We start from the raw sequence: 19,476 nt of genomic DNA, 5'->3' as shown, positions 1-19,476 counted from the left end.
TTATTTTTAACTAAATATAAAGTGAAGAAATAATCATTTATTATGAATTTTTAATTTTACGACGTTTTTTAAGTATATTTATTGATTAAATGTGGATAGTTTTAGAAAAATTAAAAAAAATATCGATTTAACAAGTACATAGTTTTGATAATAGATCAAAACATTCGGAACGTTTTCAAACAAAATGTCACCGACTTAGTAATTGCGTATATTCTCTGCGTGCTATTTATTATAAAACATATTATATTATTGTTATAAATATAAAAATAGCATGTGTATAGTGCCATAAAATAATGTGAATAATTATTGTGTCAAATATTACTTCCTAGTAGTGTTATAAGGTGATATTAGTTATGAACGAAAATATCCGAATAACTTGAAACAGTATTGTGAAATAATATCGAAAACGAAAAATTTTACGATCGACCAACAAACAAATAATCAGACGTAAGTGGAATTATCATTAATCGATAAAACTTATTGCACGAGAATAGCTCATGTCCTTTTCAAGATGGCTGCCATTGATTTTATACAATTTGTTTATTTTTTTTAGAGGTGTTAATTAACATCTTTTTAAGGATTGTAGCGGTTAAATTATTATTCTCTATGTCGATGTATCTTCAATGTTAGTTCTCGATTGTTTCAATATCAATTAAGGTTATCGAACTTGTCACAACATGTCTCTACATGGTATACGGTTGAGCTCGATATGTTTTTGTTACCTTGTACAGTTATATTCCTTTTTTTTTAATTCTAGAAATAGTGACAGAAAGCTCAAGTCATTGGACTAAATTACTATAAAAAAAAGTTACGAACATTTTTTTATGGTACTCGATTAAAAATTGTAGTAATTTATTCTAAAACGGAGTTCCACAGGAGCTCAAATTTAAATTACTTTATACAATATGTTGCTTTGTCCAGCGGTTTTTATCACCATATTCGATAAAGAAACCAATTATTTTAAAAGGGTAATAGTTACAGTAAGTAACTTCTAGTTCCAAAGCAAACCATCGACTAAAACGCATAAGAATTCAAAGCCATATAGGCGGAATCCTTTTTTTTCTGTCCCCTGCCCATAGATATAGGTACACTAAGAAAAATAAACGAGGAACGCCTCATACCACAAATGTACCATCAAACTTGGGAACTAAGATGTTATGTCCGCTGTGCTCGTAGTTTGCACTGACCCTTCAAACCAACAATACATATATTGCTGCTAGATGGTAGAATATATGATGAGTGTGTGGTAACAACTCAAATAAGCTTGCACGAATCCCTACCACCTATTCCAATGGAAATAGGAAAAAAGATAAACAAAACTTAGATTAACATACTTCCGAGGATTTGCTAATAACTCAGCTATATTTTCCACTGATAAGAGTTTATGATTAATATATACTTTTACTTAATATGTATAGGTACATCAGCTTATAATTACGATGATCTACACTACATAAAATACAATAGATGCAATTCAAGGAAATAATTTTCTATTTTAATTCAATATCTATTGGAAAAAATATCTAGTTTTAATTGTTATTGTAATGACGATGACGTCAAGACAGTGATGAAATGCTAGGCAATGCTCGGTTGTTTTTTCTGAATGGTGAAACAATAAATTGGAATAATATTCGTATTATCGCTAATGTAGCTTTTATTCATATGCTTAAAGATTATTAGCAATGCTTTTATGATAATTATAAAATTACTTCTCCAGTTAAGCTTAAAGCTTCTGTTAGGAGTGGGGACTACAATAGCCCTAGGTCGGGTCAGCAGGTCGATCCTGTGACTTTTTACATCGCCTTAAACCATTGAATTATTGACGATCCTGATTTAATCTTTGAAGAAAATTATTTGAATAAACTTATTTTACATGTATATTATTATAAAATAATTTGCTTGCAAATGCCTATAAATAGTTTTTATATAAAATATATTTGGATGAAATTGTTTGATTTAATCATTCAACAAATCCAATGAATTAGGTCAGCAGACAGCATTACCAGTTTAAAAATAAGATGTCAGAAGCAGTTTTATTTACATTAAAATGAAATCAAATATACTTTGTACAAGTATATATGTAATATACTTTTACAAGCACTTTTGAATTGTCCTGTAGTGTAGGGTTTAACAAGTTAAGTATTTTTATCTAAATATAAAATAAAGGAATCATAATTTAATTAATTAATTATGGATTTTTGATAGTAAGAGGCAATTTAAAATTAACTAGTTAAAAAAATATGATATTAATTTTTCTTTGTCTAACAAGTAATACTGCTACTAGTTTAATGTATGTTTTGTTATTAATAGTATGAATACTCTTATAATTTTTTTCGTAAACAATTATAACTGTTCATTCATTCAATTGAATGAAAACTTCAATGAATTTGAGTCACAATACATTTCTGTGTAACTTAACGAATTTGCTGTTTTAATTTGTTCTAATTGTTCCAATTTAGTATGTAATGCTGTATGCATTGTATGTTTCATATGACTGTGAGTCTTATCGTAATTCACATAGGGGATAAAATTGATTCACCAATGTTTATTATCCGTGACAAAAAAGTATAGATCTTCTCGGCTAGTACATTAGTGCTATTTTTCATTATCACGTTGAGAATTTTTGTGCTTGAAGTTAATCCTAAAGTCGGATTACTCACTGGTGACTAAAAAAGTATTGTGAGAAAGTTACAATTCATTGTCGGAGAACAGATAAGCTTGTTTGATTGTTTTTCCTGTCGTGTTGTTTTAACACTGACATTTGTTTTAACTGTGGTGAACAATCAGGGAATGGTAGGTGCCATTTACTACTTTATTGATTTATACTGTAAATAGTTTTATCATCAAGGTGTGTAGGGTAATTTCTGTGAAAAACTGGTTTTACTGAGTTCGTCAGTAGGACTGCCTTGCTGTCTATTAGTTTATTATGGCTCTCCATGTCAATCGTGATGGCGATGCTGCGCCAGGATTGGGCGAGAAGGTTCTCCTTCTGTGAGACCTTCTTTGTCTAGAAGGCGGTGAGTTGGAACGAGGATAGCGGAATAGGAAAGGGCCACGAAGGCATCGTCTAAGATCAGACAAAGTTGCTTTCGCTGTATATGTAATGTATAATATTAGTATAAGATACTTATCTATAGTTGATGGCAAGTGCTCACCTGCCCCCCATAAATAATTTGACGACCTCCGTGGTCGAGTAGTGTGTACACCGGTTTTTGTGGGTAAAAGTTGAAAAAAGTTCATTAGTTTTCTATGTTGTCTTGGATCTGGGTGTTTGTGGTACCGTCGTTACATCTGATTTCCATAACACAAGTGCTTTAGCTACTCACATTGGGATCAGAGTAATGTTAGTGATGTTGTCCAATATATAAAGGCGCCGTAAATATTAACATCTATTTTATCACTAATGTACCACAAAAGTACAGAATTGGGATGTTATGTCCCTCGTGTCTGTAGTTAAATTGGCGCAATCACGCTTCAACCCGTAACGAAACTATACTAAGTGTTGTTTGGCGGTAGATTTTATAAAAGCCGGGTATATGAGTCTACTCCGCCTGACGGTAAGTGGTAGTGGAGTCCAAGGAGTCGCTACGACTTCCTTCAAGAAAAGAGCGTACTCATTCCCTAAAGGCCGGCAACGCACCTGCAAACCCCCCGGTGTTGCAGATGTACATGGGCGGTGGTAGCACCTTCCATCTGGTCAGCCTCCTGCTCGTATGAAATATATACAAAAAAAAACGCGAAGACGGCCAGCACAGTTAAGGAGAATGAACTGCACTAGTCGACCTCGCAATGTTGACCCGCAAGATGCGTCTACCCTCCTTGTTTGAACGGACCTAGGTTATAAGAGGAAGTAGATACGTGTACCCATTGGTGGAAGAGATTTGCTCAAGCCTGACGGGCTTGCCAAAAGTAATCTCTGCTATCTCCTTCCAGGCTGTGACAGTCGTAATTCCTCCTGGAAGTTGTATTTATTTCACGCAGTTACGACCAAAAATGAATTGGACCGTTAACTAATTATGATGATTAATTCTAAATGTTTTTTTTTTTTGGTAATTTCAGATGATAGTTCGCTGGTCGAACTACTCATAGTAGCGAGGATCTATTCCGATATGGGTCAGCAAACGTCGAGGAAGAGTGAGTACCGTTTAGTTTAATTAATTAATTTATTTATTTATTTATTTATTAAGGCAAACACAACAGGTTACAATCACATAGAGAATATTTCTTAAACATTAATAGTATCGAACAGATTATAACCCTAAGGGTGCATGCACAACATGACGGTATTGCCAATTATTACAGTTAACAAATTCCAATACAGGGGATAACTATGTATTAGTACTAAACGATAACAACAGTAGGTATATCAAGAAAATAATAAAATTAAATTACATGGACTAAACAAAAAAAGTCAAAAATAAAATATTAAAATTGATATTCAATGAAGTTACACGAATTAAATTTACAAGAAGAAAATAAATTAATTATTCAATAAGAAAAATTACACTAATCGCCGCTTACGATCGAAGGATTTAAGATAACCAAATCTATAGTCTATTCCAATGGAAGGAGGAAAAAAGATAAACAAACCTTAGATTTACGTATTCCATGCGATTTGCTAATAACTCAGGTATATTGTGCACTACTGAGAGTTTATGATTAATATATCTTTACTTATAATGCAACACTGTTACACTTAACCAATTATTTCCACTTTAATTTTACTTCCAAAATTCCGATAACTAATACAAGGCTACATTATGTGAAGCTACCACCGGTTCGGAATGTATATTCTACCGAGAAGAACCAGCAAGAAACTCAGTAGTTGCTCTTTTTTAACATTTAAAACACAAAGTTATGTTAGTTAAATACAATGATATATGTATATAATGAAGACCTAGCTTCAAGTAAATAGGAACGCCAAATAATTAACAATATTTAATATAGTTTAAAATATTTATTTTTCCAGTTTTTGTTACAATCATCCATTATCGTCCGCTTTTCGACCCAGATTAACAATTCCCATGTCAAATTCAAATATATTCTTCTCCTACTTTTATGTCAAACCAAAAAGTATTCATTACATTTATATAATTCTGTGATTGAATATAACTCAATAGCTAGAAGCTATAGAACCTTTAATGATTATTTATAGGCTTATACAATAATATATCCTGGCTGGAAGTCAAATAGCTTTAGCTCCATGCTTTTTTATTAATCATCTAAATAATCTTGTGCTGAGGCAAAGGCATATTGCCTTCTTTATTAATGTATTTAACAAATAATTTGTATTTATAAACTGGAAACGTTGAGTTACCTTGCCCCGGGACGGTTTTATTGACTTTGCGGAGTACGCTTGGCGTTTTGAGCTTTAATATCCCAATCAAACTGAAGGACAGACGTGTCGGGAGTACTTTGTTTTTGTAACTTGTAATTATTTATTTGAAATCGTCAACCGAAGGCGGCGAGTGCACCTGCGGCTGCGGCGCCTGGGAGAGGCGTCGGTACGCGGAGTCGCCGAGCAGCGTGCATCGCTACGTGAGCGCCGTCACTGACAGGTAACATTACGTTTAAATGAGCTATAAAAAATAATCTTTCATCTGTGTAATTTGTGTGTTTGATTCGGAACAGCGTAGTGGATTATGCTCCTAACTTAGACGAGAAGGTCTTGGGGCGTGGACCCATGTCTACGGTGCGGCGCCGTTTGCCGTGCCGCGCCACGGCGTCGTGTACCGGCACGTGCTCACTATTATTGTGTTATCAGTTGCATAGTGCGGTAATTTTTTGCATAAAATGGCGGACGATTTAGATTTAGACTTTGATTTCACTAGTGGAAGCACATCTCGTTCTTTCAAGCTCAAGCCAAATTTTGGTATACGTGTTGAGTGGGGTGCCGGTACACGACTTGCCGACGACGACGACGATTTGCCGACTTGTACGACGATTTGCCGGCGGCGGCGTCGTACCGTAGACATGGGTCCACGCCCTTAGTCGAGGACTGGTAGATTTTTCATGTTGTAAATTATTACTTAGTTAATATTATACCCTGTTTAAGTTAGCTTGATCTTTTTGTCAGACGGGCTAGTGATGAGAAACAGAAAGTATAACATATAACAGTCGATGGAACGATGGAATGCGTAATTCAAATTAGAATTAAATTATTTTATTTACTTATTTTTCTAAAAAGTGATATACTAGCTAATGAGACCCCAACCAATAGTACCCCCGTTCGTAACAATAACTTAACAATGATCTTTAATAAGGATTTTTGTAATCGATATTTGTAGCAGTTACTGCCTGTTATTCGCGTCCCTACCGTAACATTGTACAAGCGTCTATTATTTTCAGTGTTTCTATTTAAATTTTACTTTGAAGCAATAATATATAATAGAAAAAGTCTTAAAATTTTCGGATAACGTTTGAATCTTTAAGAACTTTTGTATTATATGTATTTTTTTAAATATTTTTACAATTTTCTAAATCATTAAATTAAGAAAATAATGTGTCGTCATTTCAAAGTTATGTCGATCAGAAAAAATTACATCTGTCAAAAAGATCTAGCTATCTTGTATAGGGTATAGTGGGTCTCCTGCGAAAATTCGAGTTTATTACGAAAGATTTTTTGGAATTTCGGAACGTGTTACGGGTTTTGTTTTGATTTCATTTCATTGTGAACTGCAAATCGCTCATCGAAAATGTTTGGGACAAAAATCGGCTTACGCTATTAATACACGAGAATATTATATATTAATATACGAAAGTGGCATACGATATGATAATCTTTGATTGGAATAGGTTATCGATGAAGATCTATTTCCTCCTTCGCCCGATTGAGGTCTTTGTTCACTAGTGAGATTCGACAAATAGATTGCACGAGGGACATAACATTTCAGATTCCAAAGTTGCTGGTGCATTGGCGATGTAAGGAATGGTTAATATTTCTCACAGCGCCAACGGTGGTAGTTACCACTCATGTCGTAGTATATTGGTCCGTACACATACTAAGAGAAATAATTACTAAGTTATGGATTAGGCTGGCTGGTTTTTTTCATCGGGAGCTGAAGGTAGGATCTCTGGTTCTCTGGGAAAACTACCACCGTTTCGGTAATTAACACCTCAGATCTGAGAAGAAACTCAGCGTAAAAAGTAGGAAACGCACCGAGTACCTACTCGGTGCGGATCATAGATCAATACGAAAGCTGTCAGTGGTCAATGATATAATTTACATTTTGAAAGCGTAGACTTCAAGTAACTATAAATACAGTTGTTGTTTGAAATAATTATAATTCCGAAGATGGAGTGCGAGGGAGTGCGCGTGCCGGAGACGCCGGTGGCGCCGGCCGGCCTGCGTGTGCACCGCCTACCGCCGCGTCAGCGACGCCTGCCACGACGACCGGTGAGTCTCAACGCTGTAGCCGCCCCCACATAATCAAACACCTATTGGTATTGTTGCGTTTGAAGGGTGAGTGAGTCAGTGTAACTGCGGGATGGAATGACGTAACATCTTAGTTTCCAAGGTCGGTGGCGCAAGAAATGGTTGATATCTCTTGCTAGTGACTTGCCATCAGATGACACTTTTTCCATTGGCAAAATTTAGTTCATATGTCAAAATATTCTTTATTCAAGCGGGCTCCGGTTCGGAAAGTAGATTCTGCCGAGAAGAATCGCCAAGAAACTCAGTTAATTTTCTCCATCATTCTAATTACACAGTGAAGTACAATTAAAATTATACGTATTCTGCCAAGCAATCAATAAATACTAATTCCAAGCTTTTTTTCTTGAATATAATCTTGTATCGAGTAATATGCCTTATTTTATCGATGTTTATTCGATATTTTTTTAATAGGCAAAGTTAAAAATAGCTGTGGTATCTCACTATAGAAACGAATACCGTGCCCCGGGAAAGATGTATTGAGTAACGTTAAATACACATAAATAAATTTAATTGTTATTAGTTTACCTTTCCTCCTCGTGTCCGTACAATGACTCTGTTGCCATTTCTTTTTTTTTTATGGCTTTGGTTGGCGGACGAGCATATGGGCCACCTGATGGTAAGTGGTCACCACCGCCCATAGACAAAGACGCTGTAAGAAATATTAACCATTCCTTACATCACCTATGCGCCACCAACCTCGGGAACCAAGATGTTATGTCCCTTGTGCCTGTGATTACACTGGCTCACTCACCCTTCTAACCGGAACACAACAATACAGTGTACTGTTACTTGGCAGTAGAATATCTGATGAGTGAGCTCTCGTCTCGAGCTCCCTGATTATATCTAAACCGGACAGTATAGACAATAAGAATATTCTTTTGCGTTAGAGACTTAGCCTGCTTGGTAGTGGGGGGGGGGGGGGGGTTTTGTGTTCGGTTACTCCCACGACGTCTGACAACGTCTATGTAAGATGTCATGACGTTCGGTTAAGTGTTTTAGACGTGAACTGACATATGAATTATTAATAATAATAAAATAATTCCTCTAATTACAGTTTGGCTGCAGTACTGACGCTGGGCGCGAGGGACCTCCGGCGGGAATTGGACGCCATTGTCATTAACACGGGTTAGTCATCAGCGTGGATGTCGATCCGAGTGTCCTTTTTGTATCGTTCATTCCAAGTGTAATAGTTCTTTGTTGGATGAAGATATTTGTATTTGAATGATTGAATTATATTTTACAGACACCGATACGAACCGAGAGATAGGTGAGCCCACAGCTGAAGTATATGTACTGTCAGTGGCGCCTCGGACGTAAGTGTACAGTGTATTTATATATTTATATATTAAACTAGTTGTTGCCCGTGGTTTTGCTAGCGTTTTAGGGGTTGATCGTCAGGTGCTTAGCTTATATAGAGAGGCCTATGTCCTTCCTTGGAGTTCAAACTTGCTTGATACAAAATTTCATCAATTTCGGTTCAGTGCTTTTGTCGTAAAAGAACAACAGACAGACAGACAAAGTTTATTGTATTTATAATATTAGTATAGACAATGCTTAGCATCGCTTGTTGATTCGAGGCTACTAGGCAGATTAAAAATTGGTATTTAATATTTAAAAAAAATCATTTTTAATTACATTTTTAAAGACAAATGTTTGTCATATTTGAGAGAGCATGTCTTTGTAAAATCACATTGAAATATTTAAGGCAGCTAGAAGCTAAACTTACACTGAGACGTACCCTGCTTAAGGCTTACTGCTTGACAGGATACAACAATGCCGTTATGTTTAGTAATAATTAATAATTGTTTGTGACAGTGTATTTCATAAGATAAACACTCAAAAGAAATCAATTAAACGGAATCAGTAATTACTTAATTAAATATAATTATTTAAAACACTTGCTTAAAAAATGGCACAGCGTGAGTGTGTGTGATATATGTATAATTGTTTAATATTACAGAATACTGTTTATAAATATATTAAGATGATAATTAAATTTGTCTAATATCAGTAAGAGATTTTTCTTTTTAATTAATTCTCCTTGTCATAAAAGCTAAAATAAAATATTGAATGCTATGAATGCTGTATTAAAATTATAATATTATATTTCCAGCGACGGTGAGACCTCCCAAGAGGGTAGGAGGGCGGAACTGGCTCAGGCCAACGATCCCTCGATCAGGCGTTTCCAGGTACGGTGAACTGGTTGTATCTTAAAATCCTAATTTAATATGTATCTTTACGTATTTTTATTTAAAAAAAAATATAAATTAAGATTTGATACCAATCTGCTATTAGTTGACGTCGTAGATCTGTTAGTAATTGAACTTTAATCGATTCCAGGTGGTCTGCGGTGGTGAACTGCGCGCGTTGTTGCTGCGCGCGCCCCCCCTCGCGCACCAGCCCCTGCCGCCTCCGCTCACGACAGTTCACACGCAGGTACCTTAGACTCTAATTAATAAAGACCAGATTTGTCACTGGATATATACCTTAACTGTATGTACATTGGACCAATAGTCATGTCCTTCGATTGAAACGTATATGTGTGCAGCAGCGCCATCTTGGTACAACAAACGGTGTGATAAGTCTATGTATCTCAAATAGATGGTAAAATCCAATTCATTCATATACAAAATAGATTAGGGTACCAACGAAAGATGAGTTAGTCAAAGGGTATCACGTGCAGGCCAAGTCGAGGGTGGAAACCAACTATATATTTTCTATCTATATATATTATGAAACATCCATGATTTTATGGCTAACATTATAATTTTAATATAAAACTGAATAATAGTTTATTTTTTATATTTAAGGTTGATTACAAACACTGCTTAGTACCGGACTTACAAGAAATAACTGCTTGCTCGTTCTACTGGGGCAAGATGGACAGATACGAGGCGGAACGTCTGCTTGACAACAAACCAGAAGGTAATCTTTATATATAGTATATATATAAAGCCGAGATGGCCCAGTCCTACACCCAGACGAACACCACTGAATTTTTATGTGCTTAAGAAACATCTTAAGTGTATTATTTTATTATATATCCACCAGTGATTCCCAAAGTGGTCCAGGTCGACCCCCAGAGTCCACGGGAGACTTGCTGGGGGTCTACGTAGGCGTGAATAAAAAATGGGGGTCCATAAGATGTTAATGGGGGTCCACGAAAATTTATCTGTTTTTGACAGTAAAGAGCAAAAATGTAAGCATAGTTTTTATAAGGGCCTACGACTGTTACTTGTCCAAACTTGCGTATTTGATATCGACGAACGTACAATTTCGTGTACAGACTTGCAAAGCGCTATCCTATGCCAATAGGTGGTCCACGAGAAAAATAATTTTGGGAACTACTGATCTAGACTGATTAAAGTACTACACTTGAAATGTGCTAAAGCAATATATACCTTATTCAAAGAGTTCGGAAGTTAAAAATGCTGCAAATAGTTAGCAATGTACACGGAATAATTTCAATGCAAAAATAAAATTATATTAAACATTTTTTTTATATGATATTTGGTTACCGCCACTGGTAACGTAGGAAAACTTAGAAATTAGTTCCGTCATTTAAACTAGATGTCGCTGTACCACAGTTGAATCGCGCTAACGTTTCGCTTAAATAAAATCCTCATAGAGGCGGCTCGATTGTCGTTTCGCCAGTAACACTCTACTCACCGGAACACAATTTTATTTTATTTTTTGAATGTGTATGTACGTACAACTACATACACGGCGTAATGTTGTCATTTTTTGTGACGTCATGGATAGTAAGTCTAGGAGATAGTGGGTTGTATGACGTCATGATTAGTAGGAGTCAGTCATACATCCCTATCTGGGTTGTATGACTGACTTCTAACCTAACCTCTCTCCAAGCTTAAGCTCAATAGTGAGATTTAAAAGCGGTTTTTTTTTTAATTATATAAGCTAATGCTCAAGACTGTTATCACAGCTGACGGAAAGTCATTATACAGCTTAAGGTTGAGCACGCCTGCATAGAAGATGCCTATTCTCTCTAGACTTGAAGGTGTCCATGTTGTAGGTAAAATAAACTACTTTTTTAATAAAAAAATAAAATTTTTTGTTTGTTTGGAAGATAATTTCGTTCTTTTCCCAGTAGATGGCTTATTTGTAGCACTTTTTATTCGATATGTTCGATTTCATTGATTTTAAAATACATAGTATGTTTATCGGTCGTTCGTAATTTCGCAGGATTACTTTTGATGATTAAAATGAAATTCTATTTTAATGTTATTTGTTTATTTGAAAATGCTAGTGAATCTTGCATTCATTGAAATAAATATTTCATCATGGCCAAGGAATAAATACATTAACAGCCTTTAAATTTCCCACTGCTGGGCTAAGGCCTCCTCTTCCTTTGAGGTGAAGGTTTGGAGCATATTCGACTACGCTGCTCCAATGCGGGTTGGTGGATTCATATGCGGCAGAATTACATGCAGTTTTCTTTCCGATGTTTTCCTTCACCCCCGAGCACGAGGTTAATTATAAACACAAATTAAGCACATGAAAATTCAGTGGTGCCTGCCTGGGTTTGAACCCGTAATCATCGGTTGAGATGCATGCGTTCGAACCACTGGGCCATTTCGGCTCTCCAGGAATAAATATTTAACTTATTTTTTTTTATTTTTTAGTTATAATAAATGTTGAACTAAATGAAATTAAGAAAAACGTACAGTTCCTCTGGGAACGTCCACTGAAACATACAGACAACAATAGAAAATTGAAACACAATGCTTGATATAAAAAGTAACGAGAAATGATCGTCCCCAGGCACGTTCCTGCTGCGCGACTCGGCGCAGGAGGAGCACCTGTTCTCGGTGTCGTTCCGCAAGTACGGGCGCTCGCTGCACGCGCGCATCGAGCACTACCAGCACCGCTTCAGCTTCGACTCGCACGACCCCGCCGTGTTCGCCGCGCCCACCGTCACCGGCCTCATCGAGCACTACAAGGTGACCCCACTCTCGCAACCCGACGGGAGGTCTTCTCGTGTACACCGTGTGCCCAATTACCAGAATCTGGGATGTTACTGAGAATTTTTCGATAAAAAAAATCTAATAATATTTACTCGGTCCGACGTTGGGTTTGAACCTTAAACTTCGGATACTGCCTTATTAAGTCACTAGATAGACTAATTAATTAATTATAATATGTGAACTTATAAAGATGCTCGTGACAGGTTCATTCCATCAAATGAGCTCCTGTACTCTGCTTCAATAGCAGAAGTGAAGACAGAAGACCAAGGTCGAACCTTAGATACGCACATACACCTTGATATATAGTCCACTGCTGACAGTTCTCGATTAATGTCTTTATTTATAATTCAACACTATTTATAAATCAAAATTTTCTTTATTCAATTACACACTCAGTACACTCAACACTCAACTACATGGGTCGTAAGTACAGCTGATTTTTTTTTTTAAAAATGTCGATACCATCTTTGTCGATATTCTTCACGGGGTTCATTGTAAATACTATAAACCTGTACCTGCCGTCGGATCGGCACCAGTCAAATGCAGTTCTAACACCTCGTGGCCCCCCAGCAGGACCCCGCGTGCGTGATGTTCTTCGAGCCGATGCTGACGGCGCCGCTGCCGCGCACCGCGCCCTTCTCGCTGCAGCAGCTGGCGCGCGCCGCCATCGTCTCCCGCCTCAGCTACGACGGTAACCGCCTCAACCATCACCACCTTACTCACCACTACCTAACATAACAACACCTCACTCACCACCTCACTCACTACCTCACTCACCACCTCACTCACCACCACCTCACTCACCACCACCTCACTCACCACCACCTCACTCACCACCACCTCACTCACCACCACGTCACTCACCACCACCTCACTCACCACCACCTCACTCACCACCACCTCACTCACCACCACCTCACTACCACCACCTCATCACCATCTCATATTGTCTCACACATCACTCCCACTTCGCCTCGAGTCTATGAGTAGATAATGTACATGTAATCACAGAGGTACAGGTTCTGGAAGCTGGTGCAACAATAATACTACTTAACAGTCAGTTTCTATGGTGTGATCTCATACTGGCAGAAGGCCTGTCTGCTAATTTCCACCCAATGTTTAACGAGATGGGCAATACGACATTAAAATAACTCCTCGCTGTAATATTCCAGGCGTGGAGCAGCTGCCGCTGCCGGCCCGCCTGCGCGCCTACCTCAAGGAGTACCACTACCGGCAGCGCGTGCGCGTGCGCCGCCTGGAGCCCGACGCCTACGAGCCGCAGATGTAGCAGCATCCGTGGCGCGACAGGAATGTCGTGCTGCTGATGTTCGGAGCCTTTGTGCTGCTGCAAGCGAACAGCTTGTACGCGTTGTACCTCAACATGAGTCATTTCTATGGTGCAAATCAGTGACTGAGTGTAGTGATCGGGATGCTGGTGGTTACGGTGACTTTGTGACTAGTGATAATGAGATTGAAGAAGATAACAGCATAGAGGATTCTCCACTGGGGAGATATTTTAGTGGAGAGTTTCCTGGCAATTCCTCCACGTGTAGATATCGTCAAGCAGTGATATGAACTTAATGTAAATGTACAATTGAATGTTGAACGACAGAGCTATTATCATTTGTTTAATTATTGTTATCGCGAAGAGACGATTGAATATTACATAATGGAACTATGTAAATAATATCATGGTTGTTTTGAGAACGAATTAAGTGCAATAATTAAATAATTTATTAATAGTTACATGTGATACCCGAGTTAAACAGGATTGGATACATTACAAGCACAATGTAACTGTGTTGCTTTTGGATTACACTTTAATTGTGTCAGTGGCGGATTTACTAGCAATGCTGAACAGGTTTGAGTGTAGAGCATTCTTTAAATGAAGTCTTTGAGACATATATCTGATGTTTTTGACTTCTTTTATTTTATTGTATTTCATTAAACAATGGTTAATAGTATGGTTGAAAATGATGATTGATTAGATTTTATCAATTGAATTGTCCGTCTCGACTAGGGTTTGTTGATGATTTTGAAAATTAACAAACAGGGTTTTGAGTGTTTAATAGCTGATGAATATTCGTATGTGAGTTTATAGTCTTTATTTGTAAATCTGCCACTGAACGTAGCCTACAAGATATGAACAGATGGATGCATAGTCTTTCTCTAAGCTATGATGTCATAACGCATCTATTCTATGCAGTCAGGCTGATACAAGATGTTATTAAACTCCCCGAGTCCAGTAATCACTGGCTATTGACATACTTGTCAATGAAATACACTTAACGTCAAATAATTATACCGTAATATTATATATCAATACTTATATTATATTTAACTCACATACTATATGTATTTGTTCCTTGTTGTGATAAGTTTAGCTATTTCATGTCGCTTTGTCTGCTTTGTGACTTACCATTATAAAATTTGATAGCATACTGAATAAGATTACATTAACATGCTATATTAATTAAAAATATTTCACTAGCATTACTCAATAAATTCTCTATAGTTTATTTCAATGGTATGAGGAGTAAAAATTTAAATTTAGTTTTGTAAATAGCTCTGCTGTATACACTAATAATAGTTCTCGATTAATATATCTATATTTATAATACAATATTATTCTACGTAACTACTTACATCCACTTTAATTTTACTTCCATATTACTACTCCTGCCGTTGAAATTGACTTACAAGTTTTATGAACAAGGATAAAACTTGCAATAATAAATATTGAAAATGTGTAGATCATGATTTTCTTCCATAAATGTAAATTGTCTATGAATTAGAGGTAAATATTTACTATAATAGTTTTTTAAATTATCGATAATGTGTCGTGAAATGAAATCAACTCGGTACACTCTTGAAATAATATTGCAGGTAAATTTTAAACTACGAGTATTCAAAATTGGATGCTCCGTTTGAAAATCATTTTTGAAGACAGAGGAACGACATAAAGGCAAGAGCGTTCATAATGTGTTGGTAATTGCAATGAACATTACCAGTGGGCCAACGAGAAAATAGATCTTTATCGATAACATAATTCAATCAAAGTAGTAAAGATAAACAAACCATAGATTTACGTATTCCATGCGTTTTATAGCTCAGCTATATACAAATAATCCAACACTATTCCCTTGCAGTTCATTCAAAGTTTGATCTGAAGTATTAGAATAAGTTAGATTTGGCCCCCTGGTTTGGTTAGCAATCAAATATAAAAATAACAGACCTGTTTTAGAATTAATGTCATCGGTATGCTTATAATATTAATTACAAAGTACTATGAAATTGTATATGTATAAAAATTTACATATTAGATATTAAATTCGTTATAATAACTAACGGCTACACCTATGAACGATGTTTAGGGGATGATCTGTTAAACAATGACTTATTCACGGTGACAAAAAAGTTGTGTTTAATTTTCATGACTATGATGTTGTTTTTTTGTTAATGGTGTGTCTTTGTGTATGTTATGTAGCGGTACTTAGTATTGTTGTATTGTGATGGATGAGTGAGTCATGTCGTCCTGACTGCTTCCGGTCACAGCGGTTAATCTCAAGGTAGACCAGCCAATTATGATATATTTTTGTTATAGTGCTCAAGTGTGTGCACAAACACAGATGTACTCTATTTCCTCACTGTCATAATCCGTTGGGACGACAAATCTGATACGACTGGAAAAAGTTCAGGCGCAGGCCTGCATGCTTACTGAGGAACAGAAGTGTACACACTTCCAACTTCCTCACTCGGGGCTGATGATATATAAATTCTACAGAAAACCCAATAATCTATTATCAGATTGAACCCAGGACCTCGGTAGCAGTGGCCTTATATGTAGCCAATAGAACGAGGCTGTCAGTGTAGTACAGTCACGATGGAGAAACCATCTTAGTTCCCAAAATTGTTGGTACACTAAGAGCCCCATGCCGGTCCATTAACAGGAAAAAGTTTAACTAAACATCCTCTAAACATTGTTTCTAGTAATGCCGATTATGTATTCGGTGAAACTAACTTACTAAAATTTGTAAATAACTATTTTTCTAATGTTAACTATTGTTTTGCCACAATACGGCATTGAAAAAATTGAAATATTTTTGGACTGATACATTTCGATTCTTATATGTTATTTATTTCTAAGATATATGTATATATATTATATTATATGTAAACTATTAAGGTTTAATGTACGGACGCAGCAACGTCCGGTCAGTGGTTCTCAATCTGCAGACCTGATGGGTCCATGATGTAACATGAACTGTCGTTGGAGAAATTTTAAAAGTTGTTAATCGTTACTGATAATTCGAAAAGATAGGTGTCGAACAGTAAAGACAAATAAATCTGAAAAACGACGTATCTCGTGCTTATGAGAGATAAAGATCACACGTTAATTGATGTCCCGTTTGCTAGCCTGTCTACGGATTTTTTTTTTTAATAATTAATTGCATTATAATAATAATATTCTACTTATTCATAATAAAATTATTATTATGGTTAATTTAATTTATTCTTATTTCACATACTAACAAATTAAACGTTCACAATTTTAATCTTTAGTAAAATAAACATTGTGAAATGAGAAAAGCTGTAAGTTGTCTATTTCGATCGGCGGTTTAGCGAGCGACTTTGTGTGGTAATCATATCATTTGGTGCGCGAACACCATAAAAATCCACTCATCACTTTTTGTAACGCGTGTGAAATTTATAACTTCAAATTTTATTCATATTTTGTGGTAATGTCGAAAAGATTGAGAACCGCTGCTCTAATCTAAATCTCGGTTCCCGGCAAGTATATAAAATTTTTGTTATTTATAAAAAACGTATATATGTATAAATATATTATTTAATGTATAATTTTATATGTATTATATTTGTATATATATATATATCAAGCATTTGGGAATAAACAGTGTCTTAGAATATAAGAATTTGAATATATACCGTGAAGTATTATATATAAGCTAATAATTTTACGTATCTGTATATTTAATGTCCGGTCGCTGAAACAACGTACTGATAGATACCGTGAAAAAGTGGACGACGTGACGTTGAAATGTGGAATATCGGTTCAAATTATTCGTATTAGAGTCCATACTGGAGTGCTACAACCAATGTCCTGTCAACTTGGTTGGGGGGGGGGGGGATACAAACACTCCCAAGTTACGTTAACAACTTCGTTGAAAATCAAGACGTCATATTTTCGTGATACCATAATGAATATCATAGATTATATTCAAGCTCTCGACCAATTATATCGCGTTATTTCAAGGTCGTTGTTGTTTTTCGGTTGGAATAGACTAGTGTACTAGTCTGACAGGTGATAGGGTTAGTTCTATCAGCGTCCGGCGTTTAGTCTATGCATTTATTGTACAGTAAACCATAGACGGACTTGTTCGCACTGCTTTAATACATCGATTAATTTTGAATTTGGACACGACAATGAAAAAAAAATATATCCCGCTGAGTTTCTTTCGCCGGTTCTTCTCAGGTCCGAGGTGCTAAATTCCGAACCGGTGGTAGATTTTTGACAATCAATAAGCAAGTGCAAACACTTCTATATTGAATAAAGATTTTTGACTTTGACTTTGACTTTGACAGGTGTTCTCACGGGATATTAGATGTGTAGGACATTTTAAAGTGAAGGCGAGTTGCCTCGCTCGTAAAAGTTACAGTGTTGAATTAAACGTAAAGTTGCCATCGGTTCGGAATGTAGATTCTATCGATAAGGACCGGCAAGAAACGCAGTAGTTACTCTTTTTCATTGTTTGATTTACGTAGCTTACGTCGATATATTTTAATATTTAAATTTGTATACATGATGCTTAGAAATCAATTAATACCAAGTCCACGCTTTTTTTATCTTTAATATAATCTTGTATTGAGTAATATGCCTTATTTATCGATGTTTATTTGATATGAAGTTTAAATTTTTTAATAGGCAAAGTTAAAAATAGCTGTGGAGTCTTATTATAGAAACGAATGCCGTGCCCCGGGAAGTATGTATTGACTTTGCGATGTCGGACGGCAAATTAGGCTTAGATTTTTACAGTTCCGTCCGAGGCAAAGGGGAGTAAATGGTACCTAACAAACTCCAGGGTTTACGTGGGATTCAATCCAAGATTTGCAATGTCGTAAGTTGACCACTAGGTCAACGAGGCCTCAGAATTATGTGTTTCTTTTCGTGGCGTGTGTCGCCATCCATATGGTGGCTGGTGGAAAGTGGACATGTGCAACACCAGAAGGCTCGCAGATGCTTTGTCGGCCTTTAAGAAATGAGTTCTCCTCTCTTAAAAGTTCTCAAGTGGTATCGGTTCTGAAAAAACTGCCGTCGAAACTGGTTCCACAAATTGCATTAAAATTCGTGCTGTTGTGGATTTCGAGACTTTGTTGTCATTGGATGAAATTGGAATTATAAAGCCGTGTGAACAAGTCTTTAGAATTATTAGAATCGTCATTATAAAGTAATGGTCAGACTGTAGACATAGAAATGATTAGAAGGGCACGATTGCCCTCCGTCGATATCATTTAATTTTTAACTTTGACGGAGAGTGGTCCCTTTATTTATAATATTTATCGAACTACCGATTCACGATAATGGATGTCGAACTATTCTTGAGCTATTCTGTAAGGGCAATTTCGAAACGCACCGCGGATCACGATCGTTGAAATGTCAGTGAGTCATACGCGGTATACGGAGTGAGTTACCGTAAAGTTTTTACTGGAATGGTTTCGAATTACGACTCGTAGATAGTTGTACCGTTCGTGAATAAAACGAATCGTTGATTATGGAAATCGTACAATAATTACTTTGTCTTCTCTGTTCATTGTCTATGTCTATGGTAAACCATTGTCTGTTAGTGGATTAGTATTTTCGTATAGTGTACAAATGACGCGCGGGTTAGTGATTTCGCGCCATTGTCAGCCATTTACTTTCAAATCGATTCAACCTCCTGTAACTGATATTATATTTGTTTTATAATCATTATTTATATTATTTATATAACTTAGAACGATATACTATTATAATTTCTACTTATGAATAAAGATTCT

At 36.2% G+C, this 19,476-nt stretch overlaps 1 protein-coding gene across 4 annotated transcripts; it reads left to right on the top strand.

Annotated features, from left to right (window-relative positions):
• Positions 1–194: 194 nt before the first annotated feature.
• LOC125074570 (suppressor of cytokine signaling 5-like) lies at positions 195–17,861 on the top strand. Of its 4 annotated transcripts, none has more exons than XM_047685900.1 (12): positions 195–447; positions 4,060–4,134; positions 5,462–5,558; positions 7,298–7,396; positions 8,490–8,560; positions 8,679–8,748; positions 9,549–9,624; positions 9,776–9,871; positions 10,246–10,360; positions 12,218–12,396; positions 12,991–13,111; positions 13,593–17,861. In XM_047685900.1, the coding sequence occupies exons 2-12, from the start codon at positions 4,110–4,112 to the stop codon at positions 13,706–13,708; spliced, it is 1,065 nt and encodes a 354-aa protein (XP_047541856.1). In that variant the 5' UTR covers positions 195–447; positions 4,060–4,109; the 3' UTR covers positions 13,709–17,861. The 4 variants fall into 4 exon arrangements, with proteins under 4 accessions (XP_047541856.1, XP_047541855.1, XP_047541853.1 ...); XM_047685899.1 differs by having other exon boundaries at positions 7,295–7,396; positions 12,994–13,111; XM_047685897.1 differs by having other exon boundaries at positions 7,295–7,396.
• Positions 17,862–19,476: the final 1,615 nt, after the last annotated feature.

This window comes from Vanessa atalanta, chromosome 28 (genome assembly GCF_905147765.1).
Source record: "Vanessa atalanta chromosome 28, ilVanAtal1.2, whole genome shotgun sequence".
In the NCBI taxonomy this organism is placed as follows: domain Eukaryota; kingdom Metazoa; phylum Arthropoda; class Insecta; order Lepidoptera; family Nymphalidae; genus Vanessa; species Vanessa atalanta.
This window is presented reverse-complemented; position numbering and strand designations above follow the sequence as displayed.

Excerpts from the sequence above, each read along its gene's own strand:
- LOC125074570 (XM_047685897.1), top strand. The coding sequence starts at position 4,110 with ATGGGTCAGCAAACGTCGAGGAAGA. Across the intron at positions 9,872-10,245 it reads TCACGACAGTTCACACGCAG|GTTGATTACAAACACTGCTT; the intron begins GTACCTTAGACT and ends TTTATATTTAAG. Across the intron at positions 12,397-12,990 it reads GCCTCATCGAGCACTACAAG|CAGGACCCCGCGTGCGTGAT; the intron begins GTGACCCCACTC and ends GTGGCCCCCCAG.